This window comes from Taudactylus pleione, unplaced genomic scaffold, assembly GCF_031769625.1.
Source record: "Taudactylus pleione unplaced genomic scaffold, aTauple2 ptg000225l, whole genome shotgun sequence".
Classification (NCBI taxonomy): Eukaryota; Metazoa; Chordata; class Amphibia; order Anura; family Myobatrachidae; genus Taudactylus; species Taudactylus pleione.
In genome coordinates this window covers 9627841-9648836 of record NW_028284627.1, presented here as the reverse complement: position 1 = coordinate 9648836, position 20996 = coordinate 9627841, and the positions used below count along the sequence as shown (strand labels likewise).

General features: G+C 41.0%; 2 protein-coding genes across 4 annotated transcripts in view; one reads left to right on the top strand and one right to left on the bottom strand.

Annotated features, from left to right (window-relative positions):
* LOC148517249 (uncharacterized) overlaps positions 1–20996 on the bottom strand; it is a 270769-nt gene that overhangs the window by 31168 nt on the left and 218605 nt on the right. The window contains exon 1 of one of the 2 annotated variants that reach the window (XM_088478933.1): positions 14179–14255. The exons of the other annotated variant lie outside the window; for it this stretch is intronic. Coding sequence (XP_088335059.1) covers positions 14179–14185 — 7 coding nt within the window. The 5' untranslated portion in view covers positions 14186–14255. Of the gene's footprint in view, positions 1–14178; positions 14256–20996 lie in introns of those variants that run through there. 2 annotated transcript variants of the gene reach the window in all.
* POLR3B (RNA polymerase III subunit B) overlaps positions 1–20996 on the top strand; it is a 166449-nt gene that overhangs the window by 118246 nt on the left and 27207 nt on the right. For both annotated transcript variants that reach the window (XM_088478926.1, XM_088478925.1), the window contains exons 21-23: positions 853–1011; positions 3402–3519; positions 7534–7676. In XM_088478926.1, the coding sequence (XP_088335052.1) occupies positions 853–1011; positions 3402–3519; positions 7534–7676 (420 nt within the window). The remainder of the gene's footprint in view (positions 1–852; positions 1012–3401; positions 3520–7533; positions 7677–20996) is intronic.

Below are 20996 nucleotides of genomic sequence, written 5' to 3'. Positions count from 1 at the left end.
TCTCAGTCTCACGCGGCTCCTCTCTTCGGCAGGGAGCGCGACGTGACGTCACGAGGTCAGCGTCGCGCTCCCAGCAGTCCTTTAGGTAGGAGAAACTGTGTCACAGCAGGAACTCCTGCTGCGCCGCCGAGCTCTATGATCTTGCTCGGCGGCACAGCGGCAACTCCTGCTATGACAGTTAATAATGGTAACGGGTATGCGACGTGGGCTGGCTGGCGGCGGTACTAGTAGCGGGCACGGCCTCCAGAGTGTCCGGCTGCTGCCATGGCTTATGCAGCGTCAGGGTTAGGAGCAGGCGGGCCCCCAGAGTGACTGTACGGCCGCGGCTGTTAGGGGCGGAGCGGAAGGACTTACCTGGGCTTGTACTGCGGCAAGGGGTAGGAGTGGACGGGCGGGCCCCCCCAAGTGTCCGGGCCCGGGACTCCAGTCCCGGCAGTCCCCCCCCTGATGGCGGCCCTGTTGACAAGGATGGCATTCCGTCCACCAGAGTTTATTTAAGTAGCATGAAATCTTTATTCAAAGGAACGGAACTTCCTCTAGGAAGTGAGTTAAAAAAGCGGTAGCCATGTGTTCTCCCTCCATCTTTGTAGTGGGAGATTTAATGGTGGAATAGTTAAAACTGGTTCTGATAATTAATTAAAGCTAAAATTAAAGGTGCCCCACAACAGGAATATGAGGTTCTTGGGAGATCCATGAAAGATCTGTTTATTGTGAAAAGTTGGGTTCCAGGATAAGCACCTGCTAGAAAAAAACTCCACTTGTGTAAATTTGTTTTTTGCTTTATGTTTTATGCATTTATTATTTGTTTTAGCAAATCACGATCTTTTTTTTGTGGCTGTTTTTTCATACTAGGCTTTGGACGTTGCCTTGTGTACAGGAATGCCAAGTGCACGCTGAAGCGCTACAGCAATCAGACATTTGATAAAGTCATGGGTCCTATGTTGGATGCCAACACACGCAAGCCCATCTGGAGACATGAAATTTTAGACGCAGACGGTATCTGTTCACCAGGTAATCACATGTATTTGCATCTTCTGTAGCACAATTCTGTGACAATGCCCAACTTGCAATGTGGTGGCTTGTTTGAACTCTTGTTAAAAGACATTCACAAATGTTCCAGCGAGCTAACAAAAAAAACATTAAAACAATATCTAAACAAAATGATCATTTGTAGGAAAATCTATGCTTTAACAAATGTGCATGGGGATTTATAAATTGGGACACCAACTGATGAATTTCCCAGTAGCCATGCTGACCGCTTAATCGCACCATCGGGAAAAGCTGACTTTCTCACAATAGTAATGGAAAGCAGAAAAGCTGATATGCAAACTAGAGCCAGACAGGGGATGCAGTCACCATGTTGAAAATCTCAATGTCAACATTGTTAAATTGTTGGCATGTTCGCTATGTGATGATCACTAATGTGAAATGTCGACTTTCTGCACAATGCCGACATTAGGGTTAGGCCACCAGAGGGGAGAGTTAGGCTGTGTGCGATGGCTAGGGTTAGGTTGCAGGAGGGGCAAGTTAGACTACGATAGGGGGTGGTTAGGCTGCTGTAGGGAGGATTACGCTGCAAGATGGGGGTTAGGCTGCGGGAGGGAAGGGTTACGCTGCAAGAGGGGAGGTTAGGCTACAGGAGGGAAGGGTTATGCTGGAAGAGGGGGGTTAGGCTCCAGGAGGGAAGGGTTACGCTGCAAGTGGGGGGATTAGGCTGCAGGTGGGAAGGTTTATGCTGCAAGAGGGGGGATTAGGCTGCAGGAGGGAAGGTTTATGCTGCAAGAGGGGGGATTAGGCTGCAGGAGGGAAGGGTTATGCTGCAAGAGGGGGGATTAGGCTGCAGGAGCGTTTGGTTACGCTGCAAGAGGGGAGGTTAGGCTGCAGAGGAGGGAAGGGTTACCCTGCAAGAGGGGGGTTAGGCTGCAAGAGGGAAGGGTTACGCTGCAAGTGAGGGGGTTAGGCTGCAAGAGGGAAGGGTTACGCTGCAAGTGAGGGTTAGGCTGCAGGAGCGATTGGTTACGCTGCAAGAGGGGGGTTAGGCTGCAGGAGGGAAGGGTTACGCTGCAAGTGAGGGGGGGTTAGGCTGCAAGAGGGAAGGGTTACGCTGCAAGAGGGGGGTTAGGCTGCAGGAGCGATTGGTTGGGCTGCAAGAGGGGGGATTAGGCTGCAGGAGCGATTGGTTACGCTGCAAGAGGGGAGGTTAGGCTGCAGAGGAGGGAAGGGTTACCCTGCAAGAGGGGGGTTAGGCTGCAAGAGGGAAGGGTTACGCTGCAAGTGAGGGGGTTAGGCTGCAAGAGGGAAGGGTTACGCTGCAAGTGAGGGGGTTAGGCTGCAGGAGCGATTGGTGACGCTGCAAGAGGGGGGTTAGGCTGCAGGAGGGAAGGGTTACGCTGCAAGAGGGGGGGTTAGGCTGCAAGAGGGAAGGGTTACGCTGCAGGTGAGGGGGTTAGGCTGCAGGAGCGATTGGTTAGGCTGCAAGAGGGGGGATTAGGCTGCAGGAGGGAAGGGTTACGCTGCAAGTGAGGGGGTTAGGCTGCAAGAGGGGGGGTTAGGCTGCAGGAGGGAAGGTTATGGTTAGGCTACAAGAGGAGAGTATTAGGTTTAGGCTGCGGGAGGGGAAGGTTAGACTGAGGAGGGGGTGTTAGGGAATAGGGATGGGTAGCATACTCACTGCCCAAACTGCTTCATTAGATGACGCCCTTAATATTTCTAAAATATAGTAGAAACTACCAGTTATTTTTTGCTCTACCATTCAGGTAAATCTCTTTTGACTGACTTTGCAGTGTCCAAATGAAAACGGCCACAATCCACTAATGACCAAATGTGTTTACTCAATATTTTAACGGTGTTAAATGTTATATATTACGATCCTGTCTAACAACTACAACTTCACTAAAGTGTGACCCAGCAAGAGTTTATTTTTTTCAATATTCTGACCATGTTGGCATTCTCACGATCCGTTATTGTAAATCATATGGCCGTCTGGCTGCTATTGGTAAAAATTAGTACAGAGCTACAAGAAGGGACAGGGTCATGTGCTATTCCCTCCCCCAGTTCTTACCGCTGGTCTTTGTTTTGTGCGGTTAACCACAGTATTTAGCTTCCTGTGAAACATACAATTTCACTGTGTTCTTTAGTCTACAGCTTTAGTTATATGTTTGCCCCCTCTGAATATCCATCAGAGCGTTAAGTTAAATATTTAGTAAGTTGCCTGCTGCACATTTCCAAGCATTAATAACAACTTGTACAAATTGTTAAGAAATAAAGAGGTGTTAAAAATGTATTTTGCAGAAGATGTTTTATCCGCCTGCATAGACATTTGTGTCTAAACTGATCTCTGTGATGTCTGCATTAAGCTCCCTTTATCTCGTAACATTGCACGTTCTACCTTCTTTCATTAGGGGAAAAAGTTGAAAACAAACAGGTACTTGTGAATAAGTCCATGCCGACCGTCACCCAGACCTCCCTAGAGGGCAGTAGTGTGCCACAGCAGCCGCAGTTCAAAGATGTACCAGTAACGTAAGTTCATTTAAACCTCCATACAGTCATTGTCTCTCCCTATAACTTTGTTATGATCAGGTTCATATAATTAGACTAAAATTATCTGTATTATATTCTTTGGGTTTTTTTTTGCTTCTGATGTAAAATGTAACTCAATTGATTTTCTGCAATTTATATTATCTTGAAAGTATGACTACAGATGTTCCTCATATATTGCAGCTTCAGTAGCTCCAAACAGCCTCTCCCGGAGCTCCAGGTCCCAGGCGACTTGTCCACACCAAACCTTTTTCTCGCTCACAATGTGCATCATATTCGCATAAATAAAGCAGCTGGGAGCATCAAAAGTGCTTTGCTAGATTGCACTGATCAATTTGATGTGCGACATTTGTATATCTGTGTGAATCTGCAGCGGACGCGGCTTTTTTTCACGCCAGATGTTGTTGTGCTACATCTGCGACTTTGTACATGTTTAGAAAGATTTCCTGTGCGGTTATAGTCGCAGCCCAGCGTCTCTAATTCACAGTGAGTGGTGTTTCGCTATATCTGCATTGCGAATAAGAAACCAAATTTAAAGGAAAAAACTGTACCCTTCACCTCAGTCGCACTGGGCGTTTCACGCCATATGGTTTTTAGATTCTAGCAGGAATATGTACTAAAGTGCGGTTTTTTAGAAGTGGAAATATTGCCCATAGCAATCAATCAGATTTTGTTTATCATTTAAATAGTACCTTCTAGAAGATAATAGCTAGAATCTGATTGGTTGCTATGGCCAACATTTCCACTTCTAGATACCCGCACTTTAGAAGATATACCCCTAGGTGTATGAAGACACATCTGTAGTTTATTAATATTGTATTTTCATGAAGTGTTTTACTTGCACTGTCATTTACCAGTTGAATTTTTGTTCTTACTAACCATGGGCCTGATTCAGAGCCGTTCGCTATTTGCGGTCGTTCGTTCAAAAACAAGGGGTGGCTATTCAAATGATCAGTTCGCAAATTGCAGTCTGTTCACACCTCTAAGTCTGAATGAGCGAGCAAAACATATGCTCGTTTATTTGTTAAAAACGCCCCCTGGCCGCACGCACCATACGTCATGTCCGCTATTTATTAGATTAATCGAGTACATCGACCAGCGTATGAACTGCTCGCTATTCTTGTGGTTGGTTTTTGCTACCACAATCTTGCGAGCAGTTCTGGCTATAAAATAACCCAGTGACGTGGTCAATGACGCTGCTGTATTAATTATGCACACCCATAAAACGCCCGTTTTGACCTTTAAGCACGCCTGCGTTCGGATCTCCACTCCCCATTTTCAAGCGCCTTCCCCTGTTACCACCCACATACGCCTCATTCTGTCACTCAAAATAGCAGGCATTCGCTATATTGCGAGCACATGAATTTCGGCCGCACTGACTGGTTCGCGCATGCGTATAACGATCCGTACGCATGCGCAGATGTGCGAACATCGCTCGGAACGAGCGTACTGCCGCTAGCGAGTGGCTCTGAATGAGGGCCCATAGCTTTTAGTTACCAATGCAGCTTATAAAAGGGTACTTCACGGAAAGAGACCTCTTCATATTTGTAAAGAACTGTAATGAAGAATTCTATTTTATGCGTATCCCCTTATTAAAGAATTCATTTGAAATCATTATCTAAGAACAGGAAACTGAGGCTGCAGTGGGCACAGTCTCTTTAAAACTGGACAGTTGAAAAGTGGGTAAAACATCACCTGGTCTGATCTGTGGCAACGTGCAGACAGTGTGGTCAGAATTTGGCGCAAACACCATGTATTTATGGGCCCATCTGGCCTGATGTCAACATTTAAGGCCATGATATGTATTATTGCCACACATTAGGCTCCTTAATGTCCTTGAATATTGTTGCTGACCATGTGCATCCCCTAGACGATTTTATCCCTGTCCAACCTCTTAACGATTTTCCCTTGAAGTTTCCCTTGAAATATGATCTTCCACTCTGAACAATTTGCAAAAGATTTGTAAAAGATTTGCAAAGGATCTAACAATAAACTATGTTGTTTTAATCTGTGATTGAGAACTTTCAGCTATAGTGGGCAGACAGTGGTTCATCGTTTGATCGTTCAGCGTGAACGATGTGTAAACGATTTGTAAGCAATCAAGTGAAATTGACCTGCATGTTCAGTCGATGGAGGAGACGATCAAACGACCAGCGGGAACGAGCATCGTACATCGTTAGAAACAATTACTGCACGATTTGCAAACGATGTTCAAACGATGTTTGAACGATTATCGAACAATTTTATCATTATCGTTCAATCGTTCAACTTTATCGTCTAGTGGATACCCCCCTTTAGGGCCATAGTCTACGTTTGTGTAATAGCTGCTTCTAGCACAGCAAACCGTTGCAAATCACATGTCATCTTAAGCTAGTTCCATGAACTTGACAGAGAGTTCATTATACGCCAGTCATCCAATGGACTCCACATGAACCAGATAATTTTGGGATGGGTATGGTATATTTTGTCAATATGGTCGTAATGTCGACATGCTTGGCATGTTGATATTGACCACATTAACATTCATCATGCCAACCTAATTAGAATGTAGACAAAACGTCCCTGGTGGTCTGTTGGTGACTTACCTGGCACAGCCGGAACAGTGGCTCCAGCTGTGTCTTCTGGATCTAGTGTATCTTCTGGGTCCAGTGGTGACATTCTGATTAATTTCGGAGGATTCTGCGACACTTCCGCCAGTGAGCATTGCTACCCTAGCCCTCCACTGCCACAGCCTAAGCCTAACTCTCGCACAGAATGTCGATGCTGTGAACACTTCAGCATCTTCAATGTCGTCACTTAAACAATATCAACATTGTAAATGTCGACAATATGACTACATCCCTTTTCGCATATGATGTTACAGGAGAATCGCAGTATAAATGTACTGTCCACTAATCTGCAGCAACTGCGTGATGCTATCGTGTCAATGGGGACCAGAATTTCTAAGGAATGTTTCCAGCACACTGTTAAATCCACAACCAATGCAGGCTGTTTCCGGGCAAGGGAGGATCCTACCCAGTGTTACAGCAGTCTACCTGATAAAGTGAAAATATAACAAGAGGATATGCCAATGCATTGAAATGGTGTCATGCTCAATAGGGGATCGAGGGCATCTACAGTAGTATTTTCACCCTGTGATTATGGTCGCCCATGCTTCATCAAGGCAGGTTGGTCTAATTGTGTGTGCTAACAGAGCGCTTTGCTTTTATGATTTATACTAGAGGTGGGTATTATTGTTGTTATTATTATTATTAATAGTCGGCCAATGAATACTTGAGGGGCTTTTCTGTTCACGCATACTTTAACTGGGAAAAATTAAGAAAATTATAATTTTAAAATAGAACTATGGGGTTTATGTATCAAGCATTGAAAAGCGTGGAAAAGTTGCCAATAGCAACCAATCCGCTTTGAAGTAGCATTTGTCAAGTACAGCCTATAAAATAAAAGGTGGGTGCTGATTGGCTGCTAAGGGCAACTTCTCCACGTGTCCACTTCTCATCGCTTTTCACTGCTCGACACACAAACCCCTATAAGAGCAAAATGTTAAATCTTTGTGTAGAGTTTTTACGTAACTGTAACTTGCATATGACAAGTACCCTGAAAATAATACACAGTCGCAGTGTTTTAGATGCCTCTACACTGTGAACCTAGCATTGATGTGAAGAGGAAAATCGCTGCATAGAGATATCGAGGACACCGTCTTTGTAACCGACAGAAGAAAAGTCCTGAAATTGGCGTTTTCAGTGGGAGTATCTGGTTTGGAAGACAAATGCACCCCAGCAGAGTACAACCTTGTGTTTTGTCTTAAATTAGTGAACTGCCACATTTTAATCTTGGGATAATGATTTTCTTCACATCCATGGCCTGCCTGCTATCCTATATATTCGCATAACTCTTTAACTAGAATTATTGAGAAAATGTGATTTAAAAGTTGGCAAATTTAACTGTTGTGATTAATTACATTTTTTTTTAACAAAGGGTTATTTTTTATTATAGCTATAAAGGGTCTACAGAGTCCTACATTGAGAAAGTAATGATTTCATCAAATGCAGAAGAGGCATTTTTGATTAAAATCCTGCTGAGACAAACAAGACGGCCAGAAATTGGTGATAAATTCAGCAGTCGGCATGGGCAAAAAGGTACAAATCTTCCTCACAGTTTGCTGATCTTCATTCACCTTTCTCAGTTTAACGCAGTAGTAGGAAATATACCAAAAGCGCTGTCAATAGAAGCCGGATAGGGGTTGTCAGCCCCAGTGACACTAGAAGAATAAAAAGGAACCTGCGCTAACAATTATTATATAAATAAAATGGATGGATAAGGTGAAAAAGTAATGTACACATTTATTAAAATGCAATATCAAACAGGAAAGGACTATAATTATATCATATATCTCCAATAAACATTAAGATAAGGGACAATAATGAAAATTTCTATTTTAGGAATATAATATCTAAAAGTTTGTTTCTGTAAAGAAACCAATATAGCAGCAAGGTATTGCCCAAAATTTGTGGAATGATGACCAGAACAGTCCTTTTGTAGCAATGAGTTGCAGAGATGGAAGGCTGTAGGATTTGTCCACTAGCTATATGCCGAAAAAAATGTGGTTCTAATGGAGATGAGTTGTAGTCCAGTGTTTGTAGAGATGAGACAGTCCATATCAGGAATCTAGTAAAATCATGTGGCATTAATCCAGATGGGTGGCAAAACTTAACTTGTTTCCCTGGGCAAGGTCACCCAGCTTCATCAGAAGTGTAACTCAAATGTGTGCTGAGAGCCTTTTTATACCCCCTTAATTAATACATACATAACAGCTGTGTAACATACATAATTAAATAACCTTATCTGTCCAACAAATTGTAGAGAAAGAAAATCTTACTTGAACCCATTGGTGGTAGTGATATTCAGCCTCTGAGTTTTAATTAAATCTCAAGGGAGAGCCTTATACTTTGCATATATTTTGTTTGCACAAACCCCGCTCAAATGACTATTCACATGACCGGAGCTGGGCTGTTTTGCATCTTCCTCCTAAATGTCTCCTTATTAGCTGTCCATAGTCACATGGTGCCCGTGTGTGGCATCACTATATATAATTGAAAGCCGCATTGTGGGTGTTCAGGCCCAGTCACATGATGCTTCCACAGCATGTGATCGGCGTGCAGTATCACTGGACTTATCCAGAGATGTCACTTGGAACGCACTAAGGCACCATGGGAATCAAGACATGTGTCGATCCCATGCCACGTATCCTAATCTTCCAATCAGCGGTAATACTCTAGCTCAAGTTCTGAAAGAGCTGTTCTAAAGGTAAACAATCTCATTGAGACCCACAACTGTAAGGAGTTGTATTATAACATCCAAAAAACTTCCCTCCGACATACAGTAAGTTATTGAATCTATCCCCTAGTAGTGGGGGGGCGGGACAGATTTAAAGCCAGTGATGGACAAACCCCTGGGATCACCATCATGTGATAAATTAAAATGGCGTGGAACACTATGGTTAGTACAACAATTGAGGATATTACGTCTATGTTCCATAAAACGAACTCTTAAAGATCTTGCGGTACGGCCTACGCAATGGAGACCGCAACCACAGGTCAATAAATATATTACAGATTTCGAATTACAGTTCATACAAGTTTTCGAAAGGTATGGTTCCTTCTGTGTAGGTGGTAGGTTGAAATGTCCATATAAGAACACATGACGCACCTTGGTTTGCCACATTTCAAGAAACCAGCAGGTTTATATGTTAACCAAACCTGCAGCTTCCAACCTATCTGCAACGGCCGCAACGTCGACCTACATCACCATAACAAAAAACCTACCGGTAAGTAAGTACTGCCAAGACTCACACCAACACGCGGGACGCCGCACAGGTGTTCCAACCCACTCTGCAAATCCCCCCACCCCCCGAGACTTCCTAGACTGTCTACCATAGGTCCAGCAGGGGTGGGTCCACCTACCTCCCCAGTCTCATCACCACTCATCACTGAACCCCACCCACCTGCCCGGGATCTTAACAGAGCAGCATTGTGACTACTCAATAAAAGATTTTGCCCAAAATTACTGTGTCTCGCTGGCCTCATTTTGATCCTATTCCATTCCAATTTTCACATTACCCCCAAACTACACTCCATACCCAATCACACCCTTCTCACTCCCAAAACATCACCACCACCAGAAGAAACATTCTAAATAACACCACTCACAAACACACACAAGTCCTCACCATTACTAGCAGGAAGAGCGCACCTTACCCCCCCTACCCCCATACGTTTTCAGTGCGGGAAAGGTACTCCCACACAAAGGTGCAGCACCCCGAAACCACAACACACCACCCCCTGGTCAACGAGAGCGCAGTTCTACCGCCCATCATCTTATATGTTAACCAATCAGAGCCCCCTTTGACGATAAGATTTTTCACAGTCTTTGAATGTCATGGTGTTAATATGGTGTTTAGGGACCTGTTTTTCCTGTAAACAACTTGTGGTTTTACCAGAAGTATATCCCCAAGTATGTTGTCTTGTTTCTAATGTCCCACGAACAATTATTACATTTGCACACAAATGCTATACTTTTATAATTATTTTTATCTAAATTGATTTTTTTATGGGGATTTCATCTGAAGAAGGGAATGTCTATCTATATTGAACAATTCCATATAGGCCTGCTGTAGTAGTAGTTCTCCTAAAAGAGTTAAAAATATCCTGTGATTCAATTGAAATCCTTTTCAATCGTGTACAATTTTGATTAAAACACATAAGCTGACCTTTGGGAATGATCCATTTCCAGGATTTATGGTGTGCACTAGTATAGTGCAAGTAAGAATTGGTATTCACTTTTTTAACAAAGTTGGACGTTACAATTTGATTGTTAAGGACCTCAAGGGTCACTTCCGGGAAGTCAACTCGGGTCCTGCTATGGTTGGAGGTAAAAGATAAATTATAAGAATTGGTGTTAAGAGAACTGACAAAAGAAGTAGCAGAAGATAGATCCCCATTATAAATTATAAAAGATCATCAAAATAACGGCTATAGAAGACCAGAGATGCATCCCAGCCACCCTCCCACAAATAGGCCTGTTCGAGCTCGCCCATGTAAAGGTTGGCATAGTTGGGCGCAAATCTGATCCCCATGGCTGTACCCACCCATCACCTGAAGATAATGCATGTCCAGAAAAGGAAAATGATTGTAAGAAGGAATAAAGGAAATGCAATTAAGTAAAAAAAAAAAAAAAAGGTCTGTGTACCTCGCCGAGGTCATCATCCAAGACAAACCTTCTAGGAATAACATCACAGCCAATATTGTGTGGAATATGAGTATATAGAGATGCCACATCCAATATTAGGAAAGGCATATTTGTCTTTCCATTGTATGGACTGAATCTGTTTTAAAAAATGGTCTGTATCTGTTATATGAGACCTCAGTAGGAAACACTGGGCTGTAAATAAGAGTCAAAAAGAGAGATTGGATGTGAGAGAACTTTCTCAGTTTTACCTCTGCTATATATTAGCAGTGTAATGATCGCCATAGCAAGTACACACCAAGTCTCAGTATATCTACAGCGCGGACAAATTCCTGTCCTACAGTCATGTTGTGCAAAGCATGCTGCCTTGGCCACTGTTGATCCACTCAACTATAGGATTTTCTAGAAAGTCAGAATTTTTTAAAATAAAAACCTTAAATAAATCCCAAGGCTATAAAGGGGCAATATACAACAACATTGGTTTGTTTTAGTTTTTTTTTTTTATTATTTGTAAAGTATATTTGTTTTGAATAGTACTTAATAAACTGGCATTCCCATGTTGAGTGAAGCTCTTTTATTTTCTTAGATATTTTGGCCAATGGAGGACACTTCTTTTGGTGGTTAAGACTAATATTTGTTCCTGCAATCTTTGCGTACATTTTTACAGCGCAGACTAGGCCTGAGATATTTTAAATCAAGAAACGTGAAGTAATCTTAATGAGGCTCTCATTTACCTATTCTCCTTCATCCATTCCATCTTCATTCCAGTGTTACTGGAAAACTGAGGCTATCATTTGCTTAGTTTCCTTCATCCAAAGGGGGATACTGGGAAACCAGGGGCTAGCTAGTGGTGCGAGGAGCCTGGCACTTTAAAACTGAAGCTGGCTAAACTGGTCTCTTCCCTCTTTAAACCCCCAACTGACTTTCAGTTCAGTTATTTATAAGTGCCTAATGGAGCTCAAGCTGACTATTTTTTTTTCTTTTTTGTTATTCTGACTATTTTTGGTGTCTGTGCTGTTAAGAACTCACCGTGGGATTTTCTCAGAAGGGTGACCAGCCACGGCCATCACAGGCCGGTGTCCAGGATCCTTGAGCTACATTTGCCATTAGGCACTGGAGCTCCGACCATACACGGGGGACAACTGATAAGTAGTTTTCCATTGCTGGACAGGAAACTAGTTTTTTTTTCTACTCCAATTCGCAACCGGGAGCATGGCATAGTTAAGTGAAACATCCAGCTGGACAGCACCCACATGCAAATAACAGACTCCAATCTGCACCACTGAATAGCAGACTACTTCCATATCGGACAGTATGTACTTTCAGTGCTCTATTCAAAATGATACCGACGCCGGGCTCAATCAAAGTCGTTACCGGTAAGTCCTACAATCTCTTAACAATGCACTACCAAAGCAGGTGACAATTGAGGAATACAAGCAGAATAAAGCCACACTGGCCACTGGACATGGAGTAAACTCTGAACACCAATGGAAACAAAAGAGTCTATAACAAACTTATTAGCACCATTACTTTGTATCCAGTGCTATATCAGGATTCTGATTATCCACAACACACCCAGCTGATCCCTATATCCTCACACACATATTCCTGAAATAACCCCTCCACCACCCTATTAAATCTGGGAGCCTTTGTAATTGATATAATGTACACTCTTTTAAAATGCATATTGGTGACTCTTTATTTTCTACCCAGACACATCCACACAAGTGTCACCACAACATACTGGTGTGACACTTGCCACACACCATTGGTGTAACGCTGTGCTGCCCAAAATGCAATCTATGCAACTGGTGATGCAGGGTTCGTGCTTGAACTTGTGACCATGAACAATCCAGCATGAGATGAAACCCTAGCTGATGCTATGGTGGAGCTGTCTATACAGCTGCCTTAAAAACTGGAACACTGCATGTCCCTCTGGGGAGACTTCTCCCACTTCTGAGGTTGGGTACTAGGCCGCTGCGGTCTCCCCTGTCCCTTTCCCCTCCTTCCGCAGAAGCTCGCTGGACCCGGGAATTGGTTTAATCAGCTCAGGCTACCTCTTCTTTGAGCTAATGCTGGATCCTGCTTTGGCATACCAGGAATTTACCAGGGGTTATGTCAAACTTGTGAAGATTCAACTTTAGACTTATCTTCTCATGTGGAGGAGTAACTTCCTACACTTGTATGAGTGATCTTATTGCTATAAATTAGAATACTGTTGACATCTTGTGACTTCTTTCTCAAAGTTCTCCTGGATCACGGACAGATGATGTAACAAGCGTTTGGTGTCCCACAGTTGGGTCATCTTTTTCTGAAAATCCAACTTGGTTCTGTCTAAGGATTGTGATCTTTAGCATGGTATTCATCAACCCCCCCCCCCCAATAAACAGATGTTTCTTACCTTCTTACCCAGATCCGATCCCTTCAAGCAGTGGTTCACTTGGTGCTGAAGTATCAGCCATCTCTGCAATTGATGCTTTGATAAGTTGATCTTACCTATTGAGGCAGTCCAGTTTAACCAAATTCATGTGAGGGTGTTCTAGATCGAACTGCTCAGGAAATGGAACAATTCTCACCTGCAGCTGTCCCAGTGTATTACCTTGACGTTAAGGACGAACCTCTTTCTCTCTGCCATATTAACCAGTGTCAGTCTTTCGCCATCTAGACCTGGATACTGGTTACCCACGGACACTAGTCTCAGAGGATGGGGCAGTCCTACAACAATCATCTTTCAAGGGACATTGCACTTAGGAGGGATTGGCACATCCCATAAAGGTCCTCAGGCTCAAGTCAGACGCCACGCTCTTACCCTTACTCAGACTTTCCGTCACGTTAAGCCAGTGAAAATTCAGCCTGACAGTGCCACGGCCATTGCTGATCATAATCACCAAGGAGGCATCAGGTCATTTGGGAGAGCAGCAGGATAATTGGATGGGCAGAGTGACAAATACCAGCCATTGCTACAGTCTTCATTCCCAGTGTAGACAAATGGAAGGCCAACTACATGAACAGACAGGATCTTCATCCAGGGTTTTCCAACTTCTAGTGGACAGATGAGGTCTATCGAATATTGACATGATGACGTCATGGCAGAACCACAAGTTTCAGAATCCTGTTCCAAAACCAGGGGCCCACATACACTACATTAATACAGCATTAACCATTTCATTTACACCCAAAAATAATCTGTATATTAAGTTATCAGGAGAAATAAAAATAAACTGTTATGTTTATCTGAGCATTAATGTCCAGTCTTATACTGTGTGTTAGTGGTTCCCAAACTTCCTTGAATCACGGCACCCTAGAATATTAGCGTCTTTTTCACGGCACCCCTAGGCGAAAAGTTTCTTATTGAGAAATTTTGCAACAATTATTAAATTAGTCAATTGTGCTTACCTGTCATCCTGAAGTTCTGTTACGTGGCCATGTGGTGGTGATCAGAGGTGAGATTCTATTTGCGCACATAGTTTATATTTGGCAGCCCCCAGCTCTGGTTTTACCTATCACATGGAGCATATATCATTTATTTATTATTTATTACCAGTTATTTATATAGCGCACACAATTCCGCAGCGCTTTACAGAGAATATTATGATTTGATCGTGGACCACCAACCTGTGGCACCCATGCAAGTGTCCCAAGGCACCCCAGGGTGCCATGCACCCATTTTAGGAACTGCTGTATGTATACGAAATCTTGTAATTTTTGTATTTATAAAACATGAATTACTGCTCTGTACTGAGAGTAAATATTACAATCAAATAACCAACTGTTGTTCAGTGCTATTACAGTACAGAATACTTGGACAATATGTTTAGTGTCAAATGTGCAGGAATGGGCCTATTGAAAAGATTTGGAGGACCTAAAAAAAGTGTAAATTCAAGGAAAGGGTAAAAAGTATTTGACACACAAGTTTAGCGCATCCATAAAAACAACATATAGATAATTTTAACAAATTGTAAGAAATTAATAACTTTTTTTGAAAATTTAGTTTCTGCCGCTTTCGGCCGTCATGTGCTCACACCTAGCACTCACCACCCATCTAATACTGTTTGGCATTGCTGCTTAGTTCTCTGATCTGCAGAATCTTTGTTGGAGGTGCTAATCCTTTTTCACATGACAGAATGAGACATGCTCTTAAAGACCAGTCCTATATTGATTTCTTTACATCAAAGAAACAGCCCTTTTTCTATTTTCCTTCAAGTTCTACAACTTAGAGGAAATATTGAGACTGAAAATCTCAGTGTTTAGGAAACAGATTCCTCATCAGGCATTCACAAATCTGTGTAGATCTTTTTACACAGCTTACTAGCTATGGTGGTGTTGAATTTAAATGCAGACTCCCCCCTTCCTCCTTGTAATAATACATTTCTTGTAAGCCCCACTTGCTTAAAGCTAATAATTGGTGCATGGTTGTGTTTTGACTCTAGTCTATTCCTTGTGAGTCTTAATAAAATGTAATTGTATGAGCCATGTATAAATAGATTGATTCAAGCAAATAGAAAAAAAGTAAGAGTGAATAAAAATAACAATAATAAAAAAATGAAATAATTCACATTCCAGGGGGAAATACATTTCAAGTGCTGTTTTATGCTTTAAAGTAGATTTGGACAACCTACAAACCTTTCAACTATGGTAGAACTACAAGTTTCATCATGCCTGCAAGCCATGTAGTTCTGCAAGAGCTATGATGCTGCAGGAAAATGTAAAAAAATAATATAAAGCTTAAAAATGGATTGTGAATTTAATGACATCTGAGACAAGGGGCTTGTGTTTTTCCATGAACACCCTTCAGGGCATTTTTTTTTCTTCCTCAGTAGCTTTGAAAGCAAACTGCATTTGTTCGGCTCTCTCTTAAATAAGATGTTTCTTCTGTAAATACTCATTTCAAATGACAGAATAATTGGCAAGTCCCAAACAGAAGGAGTGATGAGGCTTCTTTTAATTGCTTAGAGCTTTAGCTGTTGTTCGATCTATGAATTCCATATTAAATGCTCATTTAAAGGTAAGCAAATATTTAGCTCACCCTGAGCCCATGTAGCTGACCCGGCGACCTCCTAACACATTCTTTAGAGGCTCTCTCACTTTCCTGTTTTATGGCACAGAATAAACTTACAGTTGTGTTTTCTGTCACTTCTAAACTAAGCACACATTGTTACGCCAAAGGTTCTTTTTTTTTTGTGGTGTGTGTTTTGTCAAGTTCCTGTGGTTGCCTAATAATAGGGTAGGATCATTGTGAGGTTTTCAATTAATCAGGTCTTTGTGTGTTTACCACTATGCAAATGTATTAGACTCAGCCTTTTTAGAGGCTTCTGGGAAGCCATGTACCAACTGTTTTGTCTCTCCTTACCCTAAACCTATGTTTTGAGTCAAAGCTACTAAATTTCGTTCTCCTGCTTCTCTTGTAATTTTTTTCTACTTTGATTTGTAAATTTCTACATTATCAGTGTTAACATTTTCTCTCTATATTTGTTTTATGTGCTCCCCTATATTTACAACCTGTGGTATATTGTGATAAAGATTATATTGGCACCATATTGTTATTAATAAGGCATTTTGTAATGTTACTACTGCTTGACCAATTTGAAATAGAAGTTTTAAAATAATTTTTTGCCATTTCTTTAAAAAAAAAAAAAAAAATCTCATGTAGGTTAATTATGCTACATAAACACAAATACATGTCTAATAGTTACTGAAATAATTATTTGTTCCTTTATATACAGTATCAATAGTTTGAGGCAGAGGGGGCAGTATCTGCCAACATTTAAAAAGGTTAAACATGAAAATGACAGTTAATGGATTTCATTTTTTTTTATTCATTTTCTATCTTTGATAATTAGTAAAATTGGCAAAACCATTGTATTATAAAAGGTGTTGTAGTTTTTCATCTAATATTTAGATTTTTTGTTGTATTTTTTACTATAAATTACAGTATGAAAATCATTTTGATTTGTCAAATGCACTATTTAAATCTGAATTCAATATATTATCAGATAAGTGACCAGGTGTGTGTTTAAAAAAAAAAAAAAAAGGGGGTGGCCTTATTTCCAAATAGTTTGCAGTAGTGTTGTATTTTTTTTCTTTCATATTAGTGGGTAGTACAATTGATACTTTTTTATAATTTTTTGTACTTTAAAATGTTATCATTGCTAATGGAAAGTTTAATTTTATGAACAGCTCTCTTGATCGTAAAGATTTTTTTATTTTAGATGGTTTTTCTGTTCGGGCATTAAAAGCTCTTAATTTTAATATTACCCTTCTAAGTATTCATTACCTTCAAACTATAACTTATTCTAAGCTCATTATGCCCCCTTTGTGTAATCTTGTATTAAAATCTGTCAGCTATGACTGGTCTTACAGGCACAGTCAGCGGAGCAGAATAAGTTAATTATTTACTTGTGTCACTCGGCCTCTTGATCTAATGAAATGCACAGCTGTGTTAGATCTGCGGATGGATGTGTAGATCCCATTGTTACATGAGTCAGCAGAGGGTAGGAGCCGCTATGATGGAGAGTCCCCACTTCTTTCTACTGTTTTGCTTTTCTGTGTCGATTTCATGGTTCTTTTATCACTCACTTTCACACAAAACAAACAACACAGCGACTGTCTGCTATGGGAACCGCTTTGGCACATAAAAAGGGTTCTCAGAAAATTGGCGCATTCAATGTTACCTTGAGCTTAAGTTCTGTTTTGCAGTGTTTATTTTAAACAAGGCTGGAATACAGTACTAAAGAAACATGTGTAATATTCAGTCTGCTTTTTTTTTATACCTTGTAACTGATTGACAACAATACATATTTGATTAGACTACTAGTGTATGTTAAATAGTAGAACATGCTTTATGCCTTAAACTGGTTTCATTTGTCTTAAATAGAAGTTTTACTTGAGGTACATATAATATTTAGCCCTATAAATGAAGCTGATGCTATTTAAAGTTTTTCATTATTTGTGTTTGCTCCTTCATTAGACGGAGTACCTGTTTTGTTCCACAATGCATAATAAATATAGCAAAATAAGTGGGAAAAGTAATATATAAGTGGTAAATTGGTCTCTATGAGCAGTGTTCCATTTGAACAAATATCTTCTATTTCAATGGACTTAAACGAACAAAACAATGGCAGGTTCCTCTTTTAAGGAATTCACTATTTGAATTGCAATGTACCTGCTGCCATGTGTTCCTATAGTATATGTGCATTCTGTATAGAAACACAGTATTGCTTATCTTCAAAGCAAAATTTAGGGAGGGCATGGCAGCTCCTGTCCATACCCCAAATATGTTTTCCCTGCGTCCCCCTTTTTCGCTCAGAACAAAAGAGTTGGGTCCTTCAGAGAGTGGATGGACTTTTCTGGAACTCCCCACAGCCCGGCAGCAGTAACAGAATAAAATGAATATAGTGTATACACAATTTTTTTGCTAAAGTGAATTCAAGTTTTAATGATGAAAAATGTGCCTGGGGTGTACATATTCCCCTTTTCATAGTGGCCTGTGTTATGTGTTTTTAGCTGTGTTTGAGCTTTGGTCCACATACCTTTTACATGCCCAAGACCATGAGCGCATGAAAAGCACTAATGAATTTGAAACCATTACTGTATATGATTTAAATGGTTTTTAGTGACTACAATAGACTTAAAATAATTTACATGCAATTGTTACAAATTTGTAGCTTTAAAGAAAAATAACTAAGCAATGTGTAACAATAAATGTATAAATGCATAGTAAAAATGAAAATAGTTAGTGATTTTTAATTTGTTTTTACTGGGACAAAATTGTTGCATTTTTATAGTGTTTAAAACAAGATCCTTTGTTTACATTTCTATACCATTAATGAAAAAAATAATTAAATTAAGAAAAATACTTAAATGCCTTGATTTGTAGTTTTAGCTGGGAATGTTTCTAAACTTTACATTTTCTAGCAATCTGCAAGTTTGGGGTAAGTCTGAATTTTTCATTGTCAAGTGTGTTACTAAATGGCTGTGCCATTGCCATAACACTGCATTCGTGCACACCGTTGCATTTAAATGTTTCCCCTGCAAGGTGAAGGTAGAGTCCATAATGTTATTGTGTTTTGTTAAATAAATATAATAAATTAGTTTACTTTTTGGCATTTCAAATTTCTGTGAAAATGATGCCATATGGAGACACCAAGGGTCTGTTGCGCTGTACGGGGGAAATTACATGCATACATACATAGGCCCTGATTTATCAACAAATTATATTCTTGTTATCACTTGATACTAATCTTAGAAGGTGCTGCAACCAATGAGCTCCTGTCATTTTTCAAACATATGACAGAAAGGAGCTGATTGGTTGGAGCATCATTTAAGATTAGTAACAAGTGATAACATTGATAAATTGGGCCATAGTGTACATTCATAAATAAATTCAATATAATTAAACAGTGTTTTTTTGTAAAGTTAAAACAGTGAGATAAAAGAAAAGTAAGTCACAGGTAGTTAGTCGTAGCACTCAATAACCTCCCGGGGTGGTGCCTAACCCTAAGTCCCCCCAGGAACCCTAAACCTAACCCCTCCAATCCCCCCCTCCCCCACTCCCGGCTGCTGTCCGCGCCTGCCGCCCAGCTTACCTTCGATTGATAAGCCGGGTGTCGGGCTCCCGGCGTAGGGAAAATGACAGATGTCTGGATTTCGACACCTGTCATTTAACCCTTGCCCGGATTATACAGACGGGAAGCCGGCGTTCTGTATTCCGTCCATGGGCTTCCCGTTTGTTTCCCATATCTATAGGTGTGTGTACAGCCTGAAATGCAAGAATGGGAGGAGGTAATCACCAATGGGGCAAGGCGACAGTATGGAGAAGAGCGGAGAGGACAAGAGGGAGTGTAAACTAAGATGATTTTGAGGCTGTAAGAGGGGGAGAAGTGTTTTGAATGCTTTGAAACTAGACTATATTGGATTCTGTAGATGAAGGGGAGCCACTAAATGAGGAAAGGTTTAATAAGTGCTATAAGATGGGAAAGAGATGCATGCAGCATTGAGGAAACAATAAAGAAAGAGAGACGAGAGAGAGACGAAGACCACAAAGCAGGCAATTGCAGTATTCAAGGCGGGAGGTCACAAGTACATGGAAGAGACATTTTGTAGTCTCGAGGGTAAAAAGGGTCTGATCCTGGAGATTTTATGTTAAAAGCAGCAGGATTGGCAGTTTCATGAATCTGGGAGGTTAAGGAGAAGTAACAGTCAAGGATAATACCCAAGCAGTGGACTTAAAGGACTGGAGAGAAAATAGTTTGCACAATAGAAAAAGAGAGGTGAAAAGGTGAAGATGCACTGTAAGGGGACAGGGACAATAATCTCAGTCTAAAGGTGCGTATATACTAGACAATTTTTTGCACGATTTGGGCAATTTCGAAGCATCGGAAGGTCAAATTGTGCAGTGTGTACTAACAATATATATGCCGATGCGTGTTCCCTCTGGTCATTAGTCGCATTCTCAGGTAGAGAAAAGGGCATGTTTTAAAGGACCGTGCTAGTGAAAAGAGAGAGAGGCAGAGTTGGGAGGGAATGGGGATAAAGGGGGCACATGGATGGAAAGGAGGAAGACAGAAGGAAATGGTTTTTGTTGGCAGTGTTGGGGGCAAAAGGAAAGAGTGAGTTGGCCAGCTTTAAGCAGTAGGGGAGGACCAGGAGGATATCGCAAAATAAATGTCCTGATGGATAGTAACAACTTTAAAGGAAAATGTTGGCAGCAAAATCAAGGGACGAGTGGGAGGGCAGAGGAGGAATGTAGTGAAAATGCGGCTGGGTTTTGGGAATGGAAGGAGATGAGAGATTTTAAATAAGAATGATTGGAAAAAGAAACAGCAGAGCTGTAAGAGGAGAGCATGAATTTGAAGTCAAGGAAGTGAGTGGGATGTTCTTTTAAAATCTTTTATGAAGTTTGAATATCTACAAATAAGTAGTAGTTTAGTAGACCTACAGTATAGGTTAGCCATGCAGTCCGGTGGTATGTGCATAACGCTGTGATAAGAGAACATCATACTTATTTTGTACTGAGGTGTCATCAAATACACCAAACACCAACAGTTGTCCAAATAATGAAGAACCAAAACAAAAAGGCTAGATCTAGTGGTCCCATGTTGACAAAATCTGGGCATTTAATCTTGCAGCATCACCACCAATTTTTCATGGACCATAATATTGTGAATTATGTTTTGAACCATTGTTAAGGGCAGGCTGCACAGTCTGTATAGCAA